Here is a 26323-nt window from a genome sequence, read left to right as displayed (position 1 = left end):
AACTGGTCTTATTAAAGGTTCTAGGGATCCTTTATTTTGGTTTTATATTCAACTGTGATCTTTTGAATCAGTCTGCCGTACCCTAGTCCATGTTACAGTGACCTAAAGAAAAGACTATTTTCTGGGTCAGAAAAATGTTCATGTTCACTTTCTCAGTCTTTGTCCCCCATCTAAGCATGACTGACCTTCAAAGCTGCATGGGAGAGGTGAAAAAGAGAGAGAAGAAGAAAGAATGAAAGAGCCAGAGCCCTGTTTACTTTCCGTGTCAGGGCTAGCAGATCAGTAAGGCCCGAATCCCCCAGAGCAGCCTGCCTCACAGCCTCTGTACCTATCTGACTAATTACCCATAAGACCCCGTGCTCAGGACTGTGATGTCTTTCTGTGACCATGGCAACTGTGGCTGAAAAGTTGTTTTAGGATGATGCAAAGACAGTTCTATGCATGTAGGTTTTTCTATCAAAGGCTTAAGCACATGAAATATGAATTATCCAAATAACTGCATATGCACAGTTGCCACGTTCCTCATGAGATTCGTGCAACCTGTTTTTGTGCTCGTTGGCTTCTTTTTTGTTTGTTTTGGTTTTGTTCTTTCTTTTCTTGCATCCTAGTCTTTTTTTCCCTCTTCCTTTTGTTCTGCAGTATACCTTGCTTTCGTTAAGAGGGTTATGAAACTCGATTTTTCCAGCACTTAATAACTGTCTCTTTATTCTGACAAAACTTTACTGACAGAAGTAACAACTGTTAGCTCATGTTTAGACTTCTTTAAAGCAACATTCCAGGTTAATCTCAATCAACAACCCTTAATGTTAATTACCACAAAACACGGTGTTAGAGCTCAAATAATATGGTTGCACTTACAACAATCAAATCCAAAGTTCTCTCATGAAACTCTAGATGGCGCAGTCCAATAGGTAAAACTCAATCTGACATAATGGCATCATCACATGGCACAGCTGATAGGTTATTTTTGTATCAGCAGCCAATGAGCTCGCTGCTCAACATTCAAAATTGGCTAGAGCAATCCACCACCTTCCCCAGCTCCACCTGTATAGATCTGCTACAGGGTGATTTCACGTAATATGGGGGTTATTTCATATATGTTACATGTGCAGCAGCAGTATTTCTTACATGCTCACAGCAGTATGTTGTGGATGTATTTGCAGTAGCAAGTCTCGGTGCTTGCTTCACCGCAGCAGCAGCGTAGCAGATCTATTCCACCAAGACCAAACACATTAGCATTATTATACCATGCTAAACCCTCAGAGAGTTGTCATGATAGAAATAACATTAACTTAAAATGATCAAATGAGTAATACATATATATTAATCTTTGTTAATGTTACTTAATAAAAATACAACTATAAATTTTTTGTTCATGTTAGCTTAGGTCCATTAAATAATATTAACAGATACAACATTTGATTTAAAAATGTATTATTAAATGTTAAAATTAACATTAACTAAGATTAATTCATGATAACTAATGTAATTGGAACCTTATTGTAAAGTGTAACCAGTAATATCGTCTCTAGGTTACGTATGTAACCATGGTTCCCCGAGGGAACGAGACGCTGCGTCTCTTTGCCATACTCCCTGCATCCCTGCAGGCGCTACTTCATCGAAGCTGGTTTGCGCCCGGCCGGATGTGCCTTTATGCTTTCTGGTGCTTACGTCACCCTGCTCGTGACGTCTCGCTACTCCATTGGACGGATTTGACACGTGCTTCAGAACGCGGTCACGCAAGGGCGTTCCCAAAGCGACTCGACGCAGCTCGAGTTCCTGAAGGGGAAGCACGTTTTAATGGAAGAATTCATGTAAGTGCCTTTGTAAAATTATAAGCTTCATATTTCTGCCTTTAAAGCCATAAAAATGGCTTAATTCGCTTCTGTTGTATTGTTGCCTCAACATAACTTTGATGTTTGCTTTTTATTTAAAAGAAAACAAAGAACGAGTCAACATTATTCCTCAAATGCTATATGAGTTTAACTTGTATTGAACCCATAATTTTCCTTTAAATCTATGGATTATAGAGAAATGCCATTTGAGCTTGAAATCTTCCCCCTCTTAAGTGCTCTCAGGAAGGTTTAAATAGCTAGATGTGTACTGTATGTTCAAGAGCTTGTCCTATTCATGTTATGCCCATGCATTTTTATAACAGCTTTCCATCTGAAAGGTTCGACATCCTTATGAATAATTTTTTCCCAGATTCAACTTTTGTATGAATAATGTATTGGAATTGCATGAGGTATTAGCCATTATAGTCCATGTTTAATACTCATTGTGTGTGTATGAGAGATATGTGCTATCAATGCGATTTGTTTACACAAATGCCCGCTAGCACTTCACAGGCAGGTTTGGCATTCATGAATTCTGAGTGATTCAGAGAGAGCAACGTCCCCTCTCTCTCTCCCTTTCCTCTGAATACTCTGTATGCGCATAGCGTTGTTTATTGAGAAACAATTGCTCGGTTGCTGTAAGTGTAGCCTCTCTGAGTGGCATGTAATTTCTCAGTTTTCTACATGCATGAGCAGATGAAAATGTTTTCCAAAACAGGCTGTTTTGCAGCGATAGACACTCTCCGATGCTGTGGTCTCAGTGGAGTCTATCTTTAGATTTCAAGTGTGAATTTTTATCCTAAAGACTTTGCAGCAAAGATTCAACTATGATAATGGATGCTTATGCATTCAGATACATTAAATATTAAATTACAAAACGTTTTTTTGTCATTTTAATGCAGGGATGTAGCTAATGCAAATAATTTTCATGTATTATTCAGTATAAAATTAATATTATATTAATCATATAATTAATCAAATAATTCACAATTTGTAAAGAGAGCTACTGTAAATGACTGAATTGAAACTGGGGTCAAACTCAAGAGGCCCAGTGCAAGTGTTCCCAAAACTCTTAGCTACAGGCCTGTTAACGACTTTCTAATTAACCATCAAGCACCAGTTTAAAGGCTTGATCTTTGTATCCACACTGATTTCAACAGTCAGCAGCTGTTGTACTCCATAGATCACAGCTCCAGTCAAACATCATTAAACTTTAGCAACTTCATTTTGTTAGTGATTCAACACTTCAGTGTTACTTGTGTATCTGTGCAGTTCTATATTGACATCCATTTGAACTTAATGTCTCTATTTTTGTTTTTCATACAAGAAAGATGGTTTTGAAATGAATTGAGAGTGGTTGAGTTGTATTTTTTGAGTGAACTGTTCCTTTAACTAGCCTTGAAGGGGTAAAACGCAAGTGGTTTACAGATAATGCCATTGTGTCTGTTGTCCACCTGGCACTCTGTAACATGGCCAGCAAAGACTTGTATGTCATAATGCTGCTCATTGACTTCAATCAGCACAATCATACCCCAGATCCTAGTTAGCAAATGATCTGCACTTAGACTAAGCACCTCACTATGCAGCTGTGTCCTATAGACTTTCTGAGAGCTCAGGCTGCTGGATCCACACTATCATTCAATGGGTTATTCTACAAAACAGGTGTAAATAGTAAATAAGACAACAAAATTGTAAACAAAAGATCAACAAAAATAAAATTACGGGAATTTAAAGTTTTATCTTTTTCTTTCATCATAAGGATGCTTTTTGGCCTGTATTATCAAATATACATATTAAAATTATATAGGAATTCTATAAATTAATATAAAATATATGTAAATACACAGTATATGGAAATTTTCTCTATATACATGATCATTCAAAAGTTTGAGGTCGGTACTTTTTTTAACATTTTGGACTGAATTCTCTTATGCTCACCAAGGCTGCAGTTTTTGTTTAAAAATATAGTAAAACAGTACAACTGGGAATAAGCCAAATTGCTGCTCAAGAAACATTTCTTATTGTTTAAAACAGTTGTGCTGCTATTTTTGTGTAAACAGAGATACGTTTTTAAGAATATAGAACATTTAGAAGAACTTTTTTTTTTATCTTGTAACATCATAAATGTCTTACTGTAACTTTTGATCAATTTAATGCATCATTGCTGAATAAAAGTACTCACTGACTTCAAACTTAACAAATCTATCATGAAACTGTATGAAGTTGTATTCCCAGGTTATGCAGATATCTTGTTTCTGTCATACTGTTAAGTAATTAACTATTTTATTAAAATCTCTTTTGTGTCACTTTATGTTTGACTGATGTGGAAACTTGTAGAAAAAAATCTGCATTAATATATATTTTTAATAAATATTCACATATTAATACCATCTTATTTTTCTAAGAAGCTCCATGACATTTACAAAACTGTTAATGTCAGCTGTCTGCTTCTTTCTTTACTTGTCAGCAAAACAAAAGAGATAGTTGATAGGCTCAAAATATTTACCACCTCCTGTGCATCAGTGGTCTGGTGGAGGAAGCAATATATATCTACAAGTTACTAGGTGTCCATTTCACTGACAACCCTTTATGGGCCCTGAACATCTACCACTATGTGAAAAAGGCACAACAAATCATCCTCTTCCTAAAAAGCCTTAGAAAAACTGTAAACCTGACAACATCCAAACTGTAGTAGCTGGTGTATCCTTGTGGTAAAAGTGTTGGAACCCTGGTGTCCAGTTGTGTGCAGATAAATAGAGATTTTAAAAGAAGACCAGCAGCATCAGGAACGATCCATGGTATATTCTTTCTCCTACAATCCCAAAAGTCTAAGCAGCTCCCAGGCAGAAGCAATCAGACTACAGGCTGTCAGTCTACTCAAGCCTGTCTTGACAAAAATGATTTGCCTGAACTGAACTTTCCACGAAATCACTCAATCTCTTTTCTGTCTAGTCTTGTGCATTTTACTGTTATGAGAAGCATCACAATAAGCTCGACTTCACTCAACTTTTTTTTTCGACGTTTCCGATAAAAGTCTCTCTGCATTGAGGTTCTACGTTCCTTCAATCTCAGGTGAGGAGGTTTTATTGATAGATGCATTTGGAGATAGAAGCCTGGCCGCCTCGCACCTCCGCGAGATTCTCCCCTCTGTGAGTCATGGCAGATTTATTGAAATATTTCATGGTATATTTCTCACAACCGGACCATCGGAATTTGAGTTATGGATGACCAGTGAGATGCGCGGTCAAGCCACTGCTCAAATGCAATCACAAAGCAGTCCTCTGAATATGAAACTCTTCAGAAAGCTAATATATAATTCAACTGTATCAATCTCCCCGTGCTCCAGCTCTCTGCGCTCTGAAACCTGCTCAGAAATCTATTAGTCAGGCCTTTGATGCATTTAAAATTTGCTCGGCCTGAATAGAGTTGGAGAGTACCGCTTACAAAAAGTTTGGGAACTTGGAAATACCGGATCCATTTATTGCCGCGTCCTCTTTCTGTATGATAAAACCATCGTACATTTTTCCCACTTTCTTTATGGTGGTTTTAAAAAGCTGTAGACTCTGTCTTTGCCAACATCAGTTTTGTTATAAATCTCCCAGCATGGGAAATAAGCGCTGGTCTCACACAGGGCTGTAAAACAGTCACGAAAGGAGTGCAAAAGAAAGATAAATGAAAAAATTAAAAGGCCGTTTTATGGCGACCCTCACCTGATATCAGTGCATGAAGGATGAAAGACAAGGAGGAAAACTTTTTTTTTTGATAACCATCAGCTAAATGGACAATACACTATAGACTAATACCCTATAGAGTTTCAAGTGTATCACAGGTTTGGATAATAAGTATTTGTATTAGCATAATGTGACGGCAATAAGAGCTTCCTTCCCTTTCTCCTTGACTTTCTGACAGTGTTGTGTGGCTGTGCAATAGACACGCTTACCGACAGAGCCTCATTAGCTCTCAGTGTTGGCTGAGCAGCGCTCCGACGCGAGGCCTCGGCTCCACATAGACACTGCATACTGCTGGGAAATCTCTCTCTCTCTCCCCAAGGCAAATATAGTCCTGGCAAGTTAGTTTGCACATTTTTAGACTTGGAGAAAAGTTGCATGGATGACTTCCCTCCGACCTGAATTCAGGTTTTTCCCCAGCCTCCATTTTATGGTGACTTTACAGGATAAGAAATGCAACTTGTCAGTCTTTAAATGCCATACAATTTTATTTTCACGCTAATCAGATCAATGTAAACGAAACTCTACAAAACTACAAAAAAAAAATCTTATCATGCAATGTGATCAAATAGCTTCTCTTCCCTGCAAACGATACAATGAAGAATGAAAGAATGTTTAACTTAAAGGCAAAAACAAAGCAAAAGGTAGCAGGTATCTGTATAGAGAATGAGAAGTAACCATGGCAACAGATAGCATATCCTGCTAATATGGCGGTGCCTTCCCGAAATGCAATGCGAAGTGAAAACATTGTGACGTAACTCCTCATTCTCTATCCACCTTATTCTTTGACGTGGAAGTAAGCCTATGGGCGAGACTTCCGGTTCCTTAGCTGCTATAGGGAAATAACGAGAAGAATAACAAAGTGCAGTAAATGGTAAAACTGTTTGCACTACAAAACAGTGTGTTCATAATTAAGATAATACATTTTAATGATATGGTAAGACACACCAATTTGCAATATTAAGCAGCAAAACAAGCTGTTTTGTAGAGCTAAAAATAGCTGGACGCAGATGACACCGGAAGCCAGACCCATAACATTTACAACAAACTCTTACGACAAAAATAAGGTGGATAGGATCATTTGAATTAGGGGTGTAGCGATATACTGGTATTTACGATAATCATGATATTTAAATAATTAAATATTGTTATCATGTTAGGGGTGTTGCAAACAGGGCCATCCTTAACTAACGCAGGGCCCCCTCAAAGTGCGGGGCCCGGTGCGACCGCATCGCCCAAAGGATGACCCTGGTCGCAATATACACGACGCTTACAGTTTGTACCATGTAATCCGTGCAATCTCCATCGGGCTCAAGTCTATTAATAAGACTTAAACTTTTCACCTCTTCCTCATGTTCGGGATGCATTACAGGCGAGCGGAGTTCCAGCTAGCCCATCTGTGTGGATAACTAAGCATGCCCAGCGGGGAAAGACGAGCGCAGTTAATTCGGGATCACAGCGCTAGCACACTTCAACAGCACCGAGGCGCTGCAACTAACCATCAAACACGTTATTTAAACCTCGCTCAGACAGAAAAGCGCAGCGGCCTGAAAAACTGAGTATCACTTTGAGCTCCTCTCATATATGAAATGTAATTTTAAAAAGCAAACTCTCTGAAGTCTCACAACTTGCAGAGCATATTTCGGTCCTTTCCGCACCCAATCCTCCGTCTCTAGGGAAACGAAGGCTCAAAACAGCCAGTGAGACACAGGAGGAATATCTCCAGATCATAATGGGCCAATGTACTGTCAGATGTTATGACCCAAGGCCAGTGTGGAGCGTAGCATGATGCTTGTCTTCTCAAGGCGATCCTGAAAGGCTCTAACAAAGCCCGCTCTTTGAATGACACCCAAATCTCACTGTGACACCCCATCACTACAGCCAATGGTGCAGTAAATTCCCCTGCCAGCATGACTCAACCTAGCAAGGTATCAGCCATAACACCTGCTGTCTTCCCTGGCCACTGGATCCGCCGTCTCGGGCGCACGTGTTTGAGGTCAGGCGTCTGTGCGTATGGAGCATGTGCACTTTGATGGATAGTGCGTGTAACGACATTACCTCTCGGTTGTTTGGCAGGCATGTTCGGCTGGGGAGATGTTCGCAGCGTCAGGCTGCTCCGGAGCAATCTGCGAAGCCTGCCACTTAATGCGTTCGGAATACAAATCACCATTAAGCCATGCTAAGTGCTAGTTCAGCAATGCTAACATAATTTACCGCAACAATAATAGCCCCAATCTCCATTGCCCCAGGGGAAATTGATTTAATATAAACTATTAGCTGGTCATTTTCAAAGAGATGTGTTGGCACGGATTCAGAGCGCAAGGTCGCACTTTGTAACAGGATATTAGCCGTCGGCGTTTTGGAGCAGACTGCTAACAGGCACGAGCGTTTATGATACTGCCTGTGATGCTGTGATAAACTTATTGGCAGCTCTTGTTTTTTTATGTACTACCGGTCAAAGGTTGGGACGCATTGGACTGAATTTATAAGAGTTTAAAAGCATTTGGATGTAAAGCTGGCATTTCGAACCTTTATAGCCCACTCAGACTTTCAGTCAAACCAGTGACCACAATTTAAAAAAAATAAAATAAATAAAGAGCTAGTAAGCTAAGCCAGCTAAAAACAATTAGCTGGCAATTCTTTTTCTATATCTGATTGAAAATTGTTTCTACACAAATATTTTAGTGTAATAGCATAATAGATTATGTAATCTTTATCATAACTTAACAATAATTAATATATACATATATACAAATGTATATATTAATAATAATATTGTAATATATATATATATATATATATATAATTATATACTTATTTTATAATTATATACTGTGTATATACAGTATATACAGTATATCATTATATAATTTCATATATTAAATATGTGATTAAATTAAAATAATATTTATTAATATTGGTATACATTATTATTATAATATTTAATATAATATTAAAAACAAATAATAAACATGTAATTTAAGCTATAATTAATATTAAATATAAAAAATATATAATTTATTTCAAATGTTTTACATAGCTTATTTTCTATATACCTTTTAAGGACTCATATTTCTTTACAAAATAGACGATTTATTTATATATTTATAATAGACGAAAAGCAAATTTTGGTTTGACTTTTGATTTGACTGACTAGGTGGGTCAGTCTTTTGACTTTTAACTTTTGACTGGTTGTGTACATTGTCAATATAGATTTCTTTTGCAAAAAGACTGAGACGTTATGAAGCAAAATCAATTGATCATCTTCCTGTTGTTTTGAGCAAACCGCACAATGTTGTCCACTAACATGTCGTGTATAGTCATCCAGGCATAAGAGAAAAGAGAAGATGGGGAGGTGGAATAACAGAGAGAGAGAGAGAGAGAGAGAGAGAGAGAGAGAGAGGGAAGAGAGGGGGAAAAGATGAGAGAGAGAGAGAGAGAGAGAGAGAGAGAGAGAGAGAGAGAGAGAGAGAGAGAGAGAGAGAGAGAGAGAGAGAGAGAGAGAGAGAGAGAGAGAGAGAGAGAGAGAGAGAGAGAGAGAGAGAGAGAGAGAGAGAGAGAGAGAGAGAGAGAGAGAGAGAGAGAGAGAGAGAGAGAGAGAGAGAGAGAGAGAGAGAGAGAGAGAGAGAGAGAGAGAGAGAGAGAGAGAGAGAGAGAGAGAGAGAGAGAGAGAGAGAGAGAGAGAGAGAGAGAGAGAGAGAGAGAGAGAGAGAGAGAGAGAGAGAGAGAGAGAGAGAGAGAGAGAGAGAGAGAGAGAGAGAGAGAGAGAGAGAGAGAGAGAGAGAGAGAGAGAGAGAGAGAGAGAGAGAGAGAGAGAGAGAGAGAGAGAGAGAGAGAGAGAGAGAGAGAGAGAGAGAGAGAGAGAGAGAGAGAGAGAGAGAGAGAGAGAGAGAGAGAGAGAGAGAGAGAGAGAGAGAGAGAGAGAGAGAGAGAGAGAGAGAGAGAGAGAGAGAGAGAGAGAGAGAGAGAGAGAGAGAGAGAGAGAGAGAGAGAGAGAGAGAGAGAGAGAGAGAGAGAGAGAGAGAGAGAGAGAGAGAGAGAGAGAGAGAGAGAGAGAGAGAGAGAGAGAGAGAGAGAGAGAGAGAGAGAGAGAGAGAGAGAGAGAGAGAGAGAGAGAGAGAGAGAGAGAGAGAGAGAGAGAGAGAGAGAGAGAGAGAGAGAGAGAGAGAGAGAGAGAGAGAGAGAGAGAGAGAGAGAGAGAGAGAGAGAGAGAGAGAGAGAGAGAGAGAGAGAGAGAGAGAGAGAGAGAGAGAGAGAGAGAGAGAGAGAGAGAGAGAGAGAGAGAGAGAGAGAGAGAGAGAGAGAGAGAGAGAGAGAGAGAGAGAGAGAGAGAGAGAGAGAGAGAGAGAGAGAGAGAGAGAGAGAGAGAGAGAGAGAGAGAGAGAGAGAGAGAGAGAGAGAGAGAGAGAGAGAGAGAGAGAGAGAGAGAGAGAGAGAGAGAGAGAGAGAGAGAGAGAGAGAGAGAGAGAGAGAGAGAGAGAGAGAGAGAGAGAGAGAGAGAGAGAGAGAGAGAGAGAGAGAGAGAGAGAGAGAGAGAGAGAGAGAGAGAGAGAGAGAGAGAGAGAGAGAGAGAGAGAGAGAGAGAGAGAGAGAGAGAGAGAGAGAGAGAGAGAGAGAGAGAGAGAGAGAGAGAGAGAGAGAGAGAGAGAGAGAGAGAGAGAGAGAGAGAGAGAGAGAGAGAGAGAGAGAGAGAGAGAGAGAGAGAGAGAGAGAGAGAGAGAGAGAGAGAGAGAGAGAGAGAGAGAGAGAGAGAGAGAGAGAGAGAGAGAGAGAGAGAGAGAGAGAGAGAGAGAGAGAGAGAGAGAGAGAGAGAGAGAGAGAGAGAGAGAGAGAGAGAGAGAGAGAGAGAGAGAGAGAGAGAGAGAGAGAGAGAGAGAGAGAGAGAGAGAGAGAGAGAGAGAGAGAGAGAGAGAGAGAGAGAGAGAGAGAGGAGAAAGAGGCACAAGGTGCGAGAGAGAGAGAGAGAGAGAGAGAGGCAAGAAAGGGGCAATAGTTGTATTTTGTTGTTTGGACTGGCAGCCTGGAGTCGCTCTGAAGCCTGGTGCTTCTCCCTGTGGAGGGGGTGCTGAGATGTCAGTTAGAGTTACTGAGATGTGACTGCCTTGGGAAGAGTCCCGTCAGATGAGATTTAGAAGCTGGGCTGACCAGGGAGAGCCGGGAAGGTTAGTGTAGTGAATTTATTTTGAGAAGGGGCACTGGGAGACATGGAAACAATGGGGAGATACTTCTTCTGCTCATATCGATACTACCAATGAATTAAAGCATAGTGAATTGTATTTTTTGTATTTAGCATAGTGCATTGTATTTAAATATATAAATATATATATATATATATATATACACACACACACAAACAGTATTGATAATGTGACATCTGCAACACTGCTCTGCTGAAGTATCAATAAAGTGGAAAAACTTGCTTAAAGAAATAAAACAATCAAAATGTACTTTCTTAATACTCATTCCTAGTCCTGTGCATGATTCAGTAATACATGTTACCTAAGCAAAAATGTTGGGCATTCATCAACATGCCCCCCCAACCCCCGCATTTTATATATTTATAAAATGGTGTCATGGTAATTAATTATTGTAATAAAATGTTTTATTATTTTTGTGGCAGCTGTTTTTTATATATCTCTGATAATTGAGGAGTGTATTTACAGCTATAAAATAATTCCATTAGTTATTAAGAAACTATAATTAAGTGATGTTTGAAAAATTTTAAGATTTAAGAAATAATGTATTTTGTTTCAATCCATTTGAACTGCCACATTTCTGTGATTGCTGCATAGTTTTCAGAGTTTTAACTTGATTCTGTTTTATTCATTTAATTAATCGCACGTTCATTTGGTATGTTGGGTTAAGTGTAATGAACGCCGCATTTTAACATGTGCTGCAGGACTGCTTTGTGCACTGTGGCATGAATAATTTGTATTATATGTATTTTATATTTTGTTTTTGTTTATGCTATTGTTGTCGCTCTCAGTCATTTTACTCTACATAAAAATATTGTAGTTTTTTACAAACACTGCAAAATGGAGGTTAAATAATGCATTAAAAATTAGTTAATTTTTAAGTCAAAAATGAAATGGGAGTTTATCAAGTTTTTGCAGCATTATGTTTTTTTTAAGCTGCTCAGGTCTTACATTGCAAAATATTGTTTTTTAAGATCCTCACAAAAGCCTTCTAGTATAAAATAAGGGATTCGTTGCATAATGTTTTATGTGCACTGTTCATAGCAGATCATGTCTTATTAAAACAGTTTGCAAAAAAATGACAGGTCAGGTAGCTGACAGTGCTGAGCTGTCAGGGTGGAAGGCCTGAGGTTTTGTATCAGGAGCATGTCACTGAGAAAATATAAGAGGCTTCCTCGTCCATCTGACTTCCCATTTCCTTCTGTCCGTATCAGTGCTGTAGTTAAATCTTGCTCGATTTCCTCTGAAAGAGGCTTGATACAGTGAGATGTAATGAAAGAGCTCATTAGCGATTCTGAGGGTGGTACTTATTTATCAATCATGCTCTGATTTATGGTATAATCAAACATGATAATTAGATAGTTGTTCAATCACTGCTGAATGGATGGCACTATTTTTCTAACGAACATCATTTGTTAATGAGGGGAAAGAATGGGTGTAACTTTATGATAACGGCTTGTCAGACTCCATATAGACTCTGATCATTTCCTCTGTCATTATCACACCCAGATGAAATTCCTTCACATTTCTGGTGTGTGAATCCGAACTGGAATGTAATGTGGTTATCAGTGCCGTTTTTCATTTTTACCAAGCTGAAAAGGAATGGCAAAAGCTTCAGCACCATTAAACAGTCGTTTTTTGAGTTACTAGCCCCAATGAAATGGAAATCAAGCACAGATTAAGTAACAACGTGACTGTTAATTGTTTGTATTTGAGTGTTTCTTAGCTTCCCGTCAGCTCTAGAGAGGAACGAAGGACCTTTTCTTCACTTCAGTCGGTTTTTCTCTTCTGTAATCCTGCGTGTTTGAACTGGGCTGTCTTTGATGAGAGGTTTTGCAGATGAGAAACTTGTTTGGTGTCTTCGTTATGCTATGAGAGTTTATTATCAATTATAAGAGACATTCTTCAACTTGTCTTACTTTACCGAGGCTCTAATGACCTTCCCCAGCAATTTGAGAAGACGCGTCATTAATTAATGGCTTTGGTGCAACAAAATTAGCACTTTAGAGACTCGGCAGGAAGCTTCATCAAAGTGTGAAATCCACCGGAGAGCAATCTGACACCATTTCCCTGTCGGCATGGGAAGAACTGTGTCTTAATCAAAGGGCATCTGTGTTTTCTCTAATTTTTCCAGATCTTTGGTCAAACCTTTTGTGTGCTAGCGTGATCATGTGTGCATAAGAGGCTTTTTGAAGATCAGAACTGCTTCATGAATATTACAAGATCAACAGTGTCAATAAATGAAACAGATGTCTCCCTTGAGAGATCATAGATGAGTGTCTATTGGTTCACTTCGGCCGCTGTGCCAATATGGCATCACTTGTGAGCGAAAACACGTCATTTCTAATGCTGTCATTCTGGATGTGCCAAAGCACGCGTTCATTATATTCTGATAAACAAGCATCATCACAGATTCAAGCTTGCTTCGTGTGTTGATTTGCTGAGCTGTACTGCAGCATGCAAGTGCAGGTTAAGATGCAAACCGCTGAACTTCTGCCTTGTTGTTTCGAAGGAAGTGCGCAGGGCTGTTTTTCCATGTTCGCTGATCAGTTTGGATCGCAAGGAATGATCTGTTAAATCTGAAATATTATAGATTTGATTTACACATTTTTATAATATTAATTGTTCTCATTACACTGAAAAGAAATTGATGTAGGATTTACTTTAAAATAATTTTCACTTGTGAAATTGATAAGTAGCCTTTTTAAACAGAAAGATTGAAATAATATTTTGTAAATGTTTTATTTATTTATTTAGGTTTTACAGTGTTTAAATGTAGTCTTTATACATGAAAATATATAGCTACCTTTTCAATTTTAGAAAACGGGTCCCTATATTTGGGGGTCCGTGGCATCTTAAAGACTGGAAAAAAAACTTGTCTCAGAGTATCCCATTTAGTCAAAGTATCCCAGCTTTAGTCCGAGATGGATAAATATCCCTCCCTTTCCGCTCTACAGAATGGGGACAGAATATTTATTTGGCATTTCCAGAACTGTCAGAAGTTACTGGCATTTTTCTGAAGCATTGTAGTTCTGTTCAGCAGTCGGATTCAGGCTGTGGGATCGGGCTTAGGGCCCAAGAATAAGCAGCATAAGCTTCCAGATATTTGTGGAGTGAACAATGGTCATCTGACCATGTGCACAAATTCAGAGTCTGTTCAATATGTATGTGTATGCCCAGCAAAGCCTTCATTCCACTGAATACTTGTGATGCATTAGATTCAGTAGAGAGAGCATCTACGCCTCAACTCATGTAGAGGTTTGAATTCTGAAGAGAGTTTGTGTGCAGGAGTGTGTGCATGTGGGTTTGTTCCAGGGGCGATTTTTGAGCAGTGCCTCCTCAAAAAAAAAAAAAGTGTAAGTCATTTATTATTGTACAGCCAAAATCATTTGGCTGTACAATAATAAAAAATAACAAGTACAGTGAAATATGAGATTAAATAGCATGTAAACAACTAGTTTTTCTCAAGTAACTCTGTCCAACAGTTACATCAGCGAATGAAAGTATTGCTCGATTTGATTAATGCTGTAAATGATTCAAGGCAGTGTTTCAGGCTCATTCAAACTGATCTTTTTAAAATACTGATTAAAGAACTGATTCATAAGAGTCGTTTAAGCATTAAATGGAAGGTATGGGAATAAATTACTTTTTTAAATATACTAAAATAAACTTTTTTTTTTAAGTAATAGTTTAAATTTCTATTTCACAATATTACTGTTGTACAGTTTTACTGTAATTTTAATTAAAAAAAATCAAATCAAATCAAATCCAGCATTGGTGATCATCAGAGACTTTTTTCCCAATGGAATTGGAATTCAGAAGTGGAATTCATAGAAATTTACTACACTGGTCATGTTGTATGTGTTTGATTCACTAAAAAAGAACCAGTTCATAAGAGTCGTGTGTTTGTGAATCAGACTATTTTGTATGTTTTGATTCACTAAAAAGAACCGCTTCATAAGAGTCATTTGTTCATAAAATGCAATAAGGCATAGGAATAAATTGCATTCAAAATATAATAAATAGCAACTTTTTATTCTATTTTCCATTGAATTTTCTTTTTTTTTTAGTTGTAGTTTAATAGATTGAATTATATTTCACAATATTGCTGTGTTTTTACTGTAGTTTTGATCTAATAAATGCAACATTGTTGAGCATCAGAGACTTCTTTTAAAAATGGAATTGGAATATGGAAATGGAACAAAACTGATCATGGTGTATGTTTTTGATTCACAAAAAAAAAACAGGTTCATAAGAGTCATGTGTTTGCGAAACGGACTGCACTGATCACATTGTATGTTTTTGATTCACTAAAAATAACCAACTCTTAGGAGATGTGTTTACGAAACCGACTACACTGGTCATGTTGTGTATTTTTAATGTATGTTTTTGACACTAAAAAAACTCGCATTACAGTCATTTGTTTGGGAATCAGACAACACTGAAAGTAGTTCAGTAAAAGTTCAGTCTTGGGAGTTTAATAACCAATATTTAGTACAAATAGAGATTGTGAAGATTTTTTTCAACTCCGCGGTAGTCACATCTGAATCCAATCTAATTTGAAATAATAAACTTTTTATTTTTTTTTTGCACTGCCATGGTGGTCCCATTATTTGAAATGCACTTCATTTGGGAAAGAGGACAGGAAGTCATTAAAAACAGCCTCTACCGCAAGTTCTTTTTTCATTCCAGCATTGGCCTGCCGCTCTTCCTGTAATGAACCTCATTATGTTCAATTACCTCAGAGATGCTGCTGTCCAGAGGGAGCTGCACTCAGACCTCTGGGGAGCCGGGTCTGAAAACACACGGTCAACACACAACATCAGATAGGCTGTTTTTGGCCTCGCTGAGGTGTGTAGGTGGGATGTTTGTTTGGATACCCAGAGTGTGCCTGCGTGGATCCACTTTACACTTCCTTTAAAGTTCCTTTAACATAGTAATTGGTGTATACAGGTTGATGTGGCTGAGAGCTTTAACCTGCTGTGATAACATAATGAAATATTAAGACAATCATGACTGCATTTGTCGATTTTTCTAACTGAAAATAGTGACACTACTCATTTTTTATTAAATAATGTAGCTTTTCCTATAACACAGTTCATTTTTCATCCACATAAACACATCCAGTTCATTTTAGTGTATCTGTTTGTTTGGAGATTTCTTGTAAATGAAATAATTCACTGACTTGTTTGTGTCCTTGTTTGTTTATATGAAATAACCATATATATTATACAATATCATGGTTGTTTTTGGGTTAGCAGCATATTATCTCAAACAGTTACACAATTTAAAAGATATTTCCCTCTTAAATAACTTCAATGTACATCGTTTTATTAGTGGTGAGTTTTGTTTTAAAAGAGAACCTTGACTGTGGTTAAAATACTTTAAATGAGTATCTGGAAACTTCGGAAGCTACAGTTTAACGGACTATTCTCTAACACTGCTGTATTCAATTTAAAGTTTTCAGGTGATATGACAAGGCTAACGGCTTAGGCATTGACCAACTTTTTTATTAAGAGAGCTTTGAAAGGTCACACTGATGGCTGACCATGAGGGTGTGTTCTTTCTTTTCTCCTGAGAAAAAAAGATCCATGAAGCTCATCGGTGAATATTCCGGGAGGTTGTTACAGACCGTCAATGAGGCTCAAAATCTCTGAGTGAGTTTTATGGGAAGCAGAAGGTTAGAACTAGTGACCTTGTCTCCGTTGATTAAACTGTGCCGCCACATGGCGGATATCTTATGATCTGCCAGACGTTTTCCTGGTATAGTCATTATCATTAAATAAAGTATGTTAAAGATGCCTAGGGAATTATGGCCCGTTAGCCTTTGACCTTTGCATTAGCACTTTGACCTTTCCATTAGGCCTGTGTGATGATGGACACTAAAAGGTGTAATAACTTAAACCGTATCCTTAGGCCTCTTTTGCACAGAGGTCACAATCATAATAAGTTTGAACTTTACTTTTATTCATACTCGACTGGGTAAAGAACCTGCAAATGTCATAAATTGCGAGTTTGTAAATGAGTAGGTGAGCTCAAGCATGTGTGTTTCAAATCGATGAATGCTCATTCTGTACACTATTGACTGAAATTATGTTAGATTTGAATCCTGACTGATCCATATTCCATTTGCCCTCTGACTGAAAGCCATCGTAAAATAATTTTTTCCCTGCAGCAAAGAATTGATCTTCATTCTCAGCACAATGTTCACTTTTTTCAAATTAATTTTTAGGTTAAAATTGCAATTTGTTGATGTTTCGGTGCATCCACGTCTTGTTTGTTGGTCAGTATTCATGGGTTAAAACTTGGGGTGGTTTGGAGAAGTCACAGAGAATCTGTCGCTCTTGAGTATGGCACATGCTAATGAAGGTGTCATAATTAATGGTGCTCTGTTGATTGTTTGTTCCGGCAGCGCTGAGAGATAACCGGATTGAGCTGGTCCGAGCCACGTCGCAGGAGTTGACGATCAGCATCAGCGAGGTCACGCTGGCAGACGAGGGGATGTACACCTGCTCCCTCTTCACCATGCCTGTCAAAACAGCCAAGGCTTTCCTCACCGTCCTGGGTAAGACATCATTTAACACATGATGTGTGTGGGATTACATCCTAAATCAGCCAGCTGAAGCGTTGAGTTATTAAGTCTTGATGCGCTACTTTCCAAAATTTCACAAGCCAGTTTTGTTCACATTAGTCCTGAATTCGGTGTAGTCTATCTGCCTTTTTAAATGCCACTTTTGCAGTAATAGGCCTGCATTTTTATTGAAAACGTTTTACTCAGTGTCTTTAGAATTTAAAGAAAGATATTTATTTAAGGCAAAAAAGTTTCAATGAATGTTTATATGTATACACACAAAAAACCAAACTGCAATCACAAATCAATGCAAACTGATCAGACATGACAGTAAAGATTTATATTTATGTAACGAATCAGCTCATGAGGAAATATGAATAATTAATCATAACTAGTTATAATTAATTATGAATATTTAGATCAATGTTTTGCTCATTGTGAATACATGAATGGTTACAATTAATTTACATGTTGTAATTATTATCTTGGAAAAATAAGCAGTAATATACAGTACACAATGCTTATTTATTAATTAAACATGTTGTTACATATGTTGTTATGGATATTACGCATATGTTTGTCACATATATAATGGATAATGTAATTTTTACAAGTACAACATTTTTCTGAAGCAACATTTTGAATCTTGATCCAGTAACATGTCGAACGATCTCTAAATTGCAGATACGGCAGACTAGCGCAGTCTGGCGTACTTTACTGGCACTGGACAGCGTCGCTGCATCTGAATCGACTCTTAAACTATCAAAAGTGCACTGGACTGGACTAAATGTCGATAAGAACACTGTTCTCCATCGTTTGATGAATTACAGCTGCCGCGATCAATTGGAAATGTGCACAAACATTGAAATACGACTCACCAAAGTGGTGCGAGTTCGAGTGAATTTCACCCTAAGTGGTTTTGTATAAAACATTTGTGTATCAAATACCAAGAAATGAATCAATCAGAAGCGACAGCTTGGCATCTTCAGGTTTTTCTTGATCTTGGGACAGTATTCAGAAACAGCACATCATCCAGTGGAGGTTACAGGCCACGCTGCAGTAGAATGACTGATGTATTTACTCTGTTGCTTTTTAATGCATATTACATTGTGGTTGTTTTTGCTTTGATTTATTTCTTAGGAATGTGATTAAGGCCTCTTACTCAGGGGAGCAATAAGGCCTGTGAACTGAATGCCAAACGTCTGATCTCATCTTCAATCAAAGCAAACCCAATATCTAATTTTCCTGACTAATGTTTCCTATTGATTTTTCTTTGTCTCAGCCCGCTACCTCAGAGAGGAAGCTCCTGACACAGTAATGTATTTGTGGACCACAGAATTTCCTGTGTGCTTGAAATATTTCATAAGATTGAAATGCTGATTGCTTCATTTGAGGTTCACCATCTTTGTGATGGTGGTAGGATACATTATGACCATTGCTTTGAATCAAGTCACTTGAATCTTTTGTATGTTATTATTTGGGCTTTCATGTGTACATAAACCATAAATTAAATGCTGGAGAGGGAATGCAATAGCACATACTGTGTGAATGAGCCTTATAACAGATTGACAGCTCAATTTAAAAATGGATTGCTGTGGATTGTAGGCCATTGACAGACTGATTTTTAATTATTATGTTTTATCTTCATTTAAGCAAATGTTGATACACTACATTTCAAAAGTTTGGGATCAGCAAGATGTAAAAATAATAATTTTAATAATACTTTTATTCAGCAAAGATGCATTAAATTGAGCAAATTATGACACTTTTACATAGATAGATAGATAGATAGATAGAGAGAGAGATAGATAGATAGATAGATAGATAGATAGATAGATAGATAGATAGATAGATAGATAGATAGATAGATAGATAGATAGATAGATAGATAGGTTTAAAAAATGTAAATTATAAAAAAACCCTAAACTTTTTAACAGTAGTGTATATGTGATTAATTACATTTGAATTTGATTAAATAATCAGCATATGTAATTAATTCAATTTTAAATCTAAAATAGTTTGACAGCCCTAGTTATAAACTTTTAAAATGATATTGAAGATACTGTACTGTTTTTAAATTCTGCAATAATATGATCAAATAACCACTGAATAAAGGGTCTACATTTAAATTAACCTCATTGAACGACAAAAAAACCCCAGGCAAAATAAAAGAACTGGGGTAGCTCATAGAAGATGATAAATAAAATATCTCTAATCTTTTTCCATTAAATTCACGCTTACCTACTGTTCATATTTTGAACTCACCAAAGTGCTAAGCCATCTCTTTCTCTTTCTCTTTCTCTTTCTCTTTCTCTTTCTCCTCGATGTTTAGGTGTGCCTAAGAAACCAGAGATCAATGGACTCACCAAGCCTGTGATGGAGGGAGATCAAATCACTCTGACCTGTGTGACCTCTGGCAGCAAACCTGCGGCTGATGTCCGATGGTTCAAGAATGAGAAGGAGATCAAAGGTGAGGAAAGTTGATGGAATATGATTAAACTCACATTAACACTTATAAGACGAATCACAAAGACGTTTTACTGCAAGTAAGTGCATATTTTAAGCTCAGTATTGAAGAAAGCCTACTGTATGTTCAGTAAAATATGCAAGTAACCACTCATGTAGCATCTTCTCCACAAATCCATCAGCGTATAAGCAACATCCCCTCTCAGTCAGACGGGAAGAGAAGGGATAAAAACATGCAATGACAGCAAGCGAAGAATTCTCTAAGTAGAAACTCGCTCTGCCATGCGTACAATGCAGATGGCATTGAGTGCCTTTGTCGTGCGTTTGCAGCACTTCTAAAAATACAGCGGTTCTAATTAGCAATGAGGCGACGTTTCCCACGCTGACTGATTATTGTGTCTCCGGTGGACGGAACCTTGGGGAGAGGCCTTTACAGTGAAACCCCAGAGGATGAGGCATGGCTCAACGCTTTTTATGTCTTTGCAATGACTTTGATTAGCTTGTTTATCTGTACATTGCTGTATTTAGTATTAAGCGGCTATAAACTGTATTTAACCATATATTTAATGTACATTAATAATAACTCAGGGCAGCAACAACCCTAATAGGCGCATACACAGAATACGTTTTTCACTGCCTTGCTTTTCTTTTTCTATGTAACCTTGCACTAGTTTATTTATTTTATATTTTTGTCAGTGTATTTTTGTTTTGTTTACTCACCCTATTGAATATTGTACTGGTTGCGCTTTTCTGTGCGATTACAGTACAATAAATGCGTACCAAAGCTTTCATACTTCAAAAAGGACGTACAATCCATACGACTAGATTTGTGTGATGGACAGATTGAAATCTAAGAAAATATTCACAGATAATTTTCCCCTCCAGTGAGCTGTTAACTTTTGCGACCAAATCAAGACCGATTTTGTGATCCAGATCAACCAATTAATCTGACTCACAAGTCGTTCATGAATCAGACATCACTACTCTCTCAAGAACGCACTGTACCAAGAAAACTGTATGCTTTATACATACTTTATGGTTGTTTTTCAGTTATTTTGGAGCTTGATGACCATGTTTTTATTCACTTGAAAAAGTCACCTTTTGTGCTCCACGCAAGAAAATAAAGTCTTAGGGGTTTTTTGTTTTTGAGGTGAATTATTCTTTTCATCTATTACCAAGAAAGAAAGAAATAAGAGGTGTACCTAAAGTCTGAGTGAAAAAGTTTAGCCTCTTATCAGTGTCTAGTCAAGGGTTCTTATAATTTTGACTTCGAACGGGGATCCTGATTAGGCTCCTTATCAGATATTACGTCTGCGGTCAGTCCCTCTGGTCATTTGATAAACAGACCGAATTTGTGGGTAGGGGAGGATTTTCAGAGCTTATTTCATTTCATTAAGGGATCAGTGATGTTTCAGATGAGAACGGCAGAAAAGTAAGCTGCTTTGTTTAAGATTCCTTTAAGAAACTGATACCTGATCTCCTTGCATGTGACTCAGGCTCGCTGTAGTCACAAATAAATGATACAATCTTCGTATTCATGAACGATCTTGGTGTTTAGGTTAGATGTAGATCTATTCTTTAATTAACAGTGATGTTTTAAGGCAAGAAAATAATAGATTTGTATACAAGAAAACATGCATTTAGCCTTGATAGATGTGAAACATTTTGAACAAAACTGCAATAGTGGTAATTTCTTCACATTACTCGAAAATTCCGTTGTTTTCTTTTAATTAGCTGTGATTGTATTTGATTAATTCAGCAACATTCTTCTCCAGCCGTGAGGTCAGATATTAATATGACCATTAACACTGAAATTTTCACTCTCTCTCTGACTCTGAGACTCCTGTGTTTTGTTGTTGTGTGATTGTATTTGATTAATTCAGCAACATTCTTCTCCAGCCGTGAGGTCAGATATTAATATGACCATTAACACTGAAATTTTCGCTCTCTCCCTCTGACTCTGAGACTCCTGTGTTTTGTTGTTGTTTTGTTTTTGTTTTTGTTTTTTTGGTGTCTTTTATACGGTGGCCCAGTTTTGCACACTACAACGAAATTGCCACAACACAACGCATAGGACTAATTTCATTGCGTTGTGGTAATTCCACTGTGTTATGGCTTGTTTCCGTTGTGTTGTGCTAATTTCATTGTTTTGTGCTAATTTCGTTGTGTTGCAGCCAATGTTCCCTCTAATTTTTTTTCTTGCTGAGCAAAAATGTTCTCTATTGGGTGGACATTTCGACCACGTGAACAAAAACATTCTTTATATATAAAGAATACCAAAGTATACCAGACCTGTACAGCGCGCACACAAAAAAGTGTGTAACTTTTAACTTTAATGTGCTATTTATATTTATATATTTTTGTGCTAATTATATTTGACCCTTGATTGTAACTGAATGATGCACATTTTAGGTTACCTGAGAATTTTTTTTTACAAGTGCCGTGTTACTTACCAAGAAATTTTATTTTTAAAAATCATTAAAAAAAATGATCTCACACAGAATAGTTCAATTATTTATAATAATATAATATGATATAATGTAATATAATATAATATAATATAGCAAATATGAAAAAATGAAATAGTTATTGCTCATGAATTCCCTTTTTGAGGTCAATTATTTAGGATTATAATATAATAGAATAGAATATAAAAAATATATGTATTTTCAATAAATATTTTTAAAAAACGTGAATATGTGAATTATTTTACAGTTATCTAAAACATCCCCATGTAGTAGAGTTTGCACACTACTACACTTGTGTGTGACTGTAAATGTCTCGGAGTTTTGCTACTGTTTTGTGCCCATCATCCGCTATTTCCACCACTTAATCAAACCACTCTTCTTTAAAACATGATGACGTTTTATTTCACATGTCATTGCATTTGCGTTAGCTCTTGTGTTGAGCTATTTCGTATTCGATTCTACAGCGAGTGATTCGGCGCACATCATTCTTTCTCTTTCTATGAAACCTGTTAACCGCATTCACCGGTTCTAACTCTGAATAACTCTAACTCGAATTTACAGCTTAGAGGGAACATTGGTTGCAGCTTATTTCTGTTGTGTTGCAGCTTGTTTCCGTTGTGTTGTGCTAATTTCATTGTGTTGCGCTAATTTTGTTGTGTTGCAGCTTATTTCTGTTGTGTTGTGCTAATTTCATTGTGTCGCGGCTTGTTTCCATTGTGTTGTGCTAATTTTGTTGTGTTGTGTTGTGACTTGTTTCCATTGTGTTCTGGCTTGTTTCCATTGTGTTGTGCTATTTTCATTGTTTGTTTTAGTTGTGTTGTGGAGATACGATGGAGGCCACCGTACTTTTGTAATGCAGGTGCAAATTATTATACGCAAGTCTGTAACAAAGACACATTTCATCCATCAAAAATGCTAGAACGGCATTACCCAATGTGAATTTTTGTGAGCAGGTGGTTTGAACGAGAAAGTAGCATGTGGTAAATATATTTAGATGCCACATGTAGCTTGTTGTGTGAACTCAGGAAGGGGTTTGCTAAGGTCTCTCCGACTCGCGTCAGTCCACAGTCTCATAAAGCCTGAAGTTTATGGGCTCTCAGTTGATTGCAAAGTGTCAGTCTTAGATATTTTCATCATGAATGTGTGTTGTGATGGATGGATTCAATAAGACAAGAACACATTTCAAGGATGCATTAAAAAGAGTGTACCCCAGAGGGTTGAAACACACAAATATAAAATCACAGGATGTTTATCATATAACATATAATTAGAACTTTCAATCAATTACTATTGTTGTTTTATTTTATATATATTTATATATATATAAAATAAAAAAAATTCCCTTGGGGAGGGAAAACATTTTTTTTTTACCAAATAACTTTTTTTAAAAGTTTTTTTTTTTGTCACTTGCCCATACAGTATATAACTAAATGACAACATATTAAAGCCCTACATAGAATAAAATACTGAAGAAGAAAAAATAAACAAATAAAAAATAACAGTGAGAGATTTAGTAATGTGAGAATGTGAGAAACTATTTATATTGTCAGGTTGTCTTAGTTTCTTTGTCTTGGCTTCATGGCAGAGAGGTGTAAGTAAACGAAAGGATATTGCTTTTTGGCTCTGCTCACTCCAATTCTTCAGTCTGTTGTTTTCCTGTAGAGCTTCTCTCTGTCTGCTTTTGTGTTTGCGGCCTTCCTGGCACTGTGTTTGTGAGTCGTGGCAGCTGTTGTCATCGCGGTTTTCAGCACTTCTCCACCGCTGTGTGAGGCTGAACTGCGATAAACGCATTTATTTTGGAAGCCTAGACTGGGAATAGCAGTTGCATTATTGTGGGATCTCTGGTACTGTAGCAACGCTCAGCCTGGTATTAAATTTGTGCTGGTCTACAGGATGCAAGACATCTCACACTTTCTCCCCCCCAAGTATGCAGAGCCCAAGATGCTCTGCGTTTGTGTGTGTGTGTGTGTGTGTGTGTGTGTGTGTGTGTGTGTGTGTGTGTGTGTGTGTGTGTGTGTGTGTGAAATTGACAGCTGTAATGGAAACCAATATCACCACCTCTCACATTCTCACATGCCCCTCTCTCTCTCACACTCTCTTTCTTGCTCTCTTTCTATCTCCGGCTCCTTATTTTCATCAATGGAGTAAAAATGTGCATCTGTTTATTGCATATTAATCTAACCTGCAAATATTACATAGACCGCATCTTGGCAGCCATCTTTTCCACAGCCCATGTAGCGTGTGTACATACAGTGGGTCCAAAAGTCTGAGTAAAAATCCTTCTGTTTTGCATTTCTTTAATCTATTCTAAGTGGAAAAAAACGGGGTATGCAGTATATGTGGTGCATAGGGGCGCCGCACATGGGGGGGTGCCATTTTGCCGAAATCATTCTATGAAAGTCTTTTTAATAAAACAATATTAATAATCAAAAGCTTAGTTGTTAAAAATAATGTAATGAAACAATTTTATTTAACGGTTTTTAGCATTTTTAATTAGTTCAAAAATGTATTTATTATAAACTGAGTACGTCAGCCGCTCACCATTCGACACATTCTGTCACAGACGTGGTTGTATAACCAAAATTAATAAAGGAGGGACCATTTCTGGAGTGCACAAAAACAGAAAAGACAAAGGAGAAAAGAAAAATAATGCATTAAAATGAGGACAGCGATGTCTAAGTGAACTGACAGAAATTGGTAAGCTTACCCTATTATTTTGTATTGTAAGTCATGAAGTCATTCAACATTTAATGTTGTTGCCTAAGAGTGCAAAGTGATTAACATTAATATCAGTTCATTTCTGAGTAATGTTATCTCTATTGCTCAAAATAAATAAATAAATAAGTCACGACATGTTTATGAATGGGCGTTTGATTTACATCTAAGAGGAACTGAGAAGATTGTTAATGAGGGTACAAACTAGCCACCTTTCGCCGAAAATTGCTGTTTTGAATTCAAAATAGGTCACTTGTGTGATTCAAGTAGATGAGGTTTTTTTTTGGTTTGTTTTTTAAAGTTCTTGTTACTTCATAGTGTTTGAAGAGTAAGATTTTTAATGTTTTTAAAGAAGTCTCTTCTGCTCACCAAGCCTGCATTTATTTGATCCAAAATACAGCAAAATCAGTAATATTGTGAAATATTTTTACTATTTAAAATAACTGATTTGTATTTGAATATATTTTAAAATATAATTTATTTTTGTGATCAAAGCTGAATTTTTAGCATCATAACTCCTGTCACATTGATTTGCTGTTCAAGAAACATTTATTATTATTATTATTAATATCAATATTTAAAACAATTGAGTAAATTTTTTTAGGAGTCTTTGATGAATAGAAAGATCCAAAGATCAGCATTTATCTGAAATAATGCTTTTGTAACATTATACACTATACCATTCAAAAGCCTGGAGTCTTGTTTTGTTTTGTTTTTTGAGCAGCAAAGCAGAATAATACAATGATTTCTGAAGGATCATGTGACTGGAGTATTTATGCTAAAAAATCAGCTTTGAAATCACAGGAATAAATTACATTTTAAAATATATTCAAAGAGAAAACTATTTTAAATAGTAAAAAATATTCAACATTTTATTGTTGCTGCTGTACTTTGGATCAAATACATGCAAGCTTGGTGAGCAGAAGAGACTTCTTTAAAAATCATTAAAAACCTTACTGTTCAAAAACTTTTGACTGGTAGTGTACTTCAGTACAAAACAATGCTGAACTTTGACAACAAAGTGATGTTTTAATTGTTATAATAGTGATTTTATAATGTCTAAATATAAATCCAAAAGTAAAATGTGAAAACAGCTATGTTACGGAGTGGAAATGATAGGCTAAATGAGACAATGAATGATCATCTGCTGACATCTAGTGGTCATAGTGAGAATATCATGATATTAATTTTAATAGTTTTTGTTTTTCTTCCGGGTGGCAGAAATCTTACACTTAAACATGGCAAATTTTTAATGAATTACCTCGATAAGTAAATATGCAGTTGTTCTTTAAAGTGAATTTTGTTCCCATTTTATTAAAAAAATTACAAAAATATGAATAACATA

The 26323-nt window shown here is 36.9% G+C and overlaps 1 protein-coding gene across 1 annotated transcript in view; it reads left to right on the top strand.

Annotated features, from left to right (window-relative positions):
• Positions 1-26323, top strand: part of cadm2a (cell adhesion molecule 2a) — a 78845-nt gene that overhangs the window by 23280 nt on the left and 29242 nt on the right. Inside the window, exons 2-3 of the mRNA XM_016236814.1 lie at positions 17171-17323; positions 19662-19799. Of these exons, the coding sequence (XP_016092300.1) occupies positions 17171-17323; positions 19662-19799 (291 nt within the window). The remainder of the gene's footprint in view (positions 1-17170; positions 17324-19661; positions 19800-26323) is intronic.

Source organism: Sinocyclocheilus grahami, unplaced genomic scaffold (genome assembly GCF_001515645.1).
Source record: "Sinocyclocheilus grahami isolate Dianchi unplaced genomic scaffold, SAMN03320097.WGS_v1.1 scaffold497.1, whole genome shotgun sequence".
NCBI classification, from domain to species: Eukaryota; Metazoa; Chordata; class Actinopteri; order Cypriniformes; family Cyprinidae; genus Sinocyclocheilus; species Sinocyclocheilus grahami.
The sequence above is the reverse complement of the archived record's forward strand: the minus strand, read 5'-3'. Positions and strand labels throughout refer to the sequence as shown.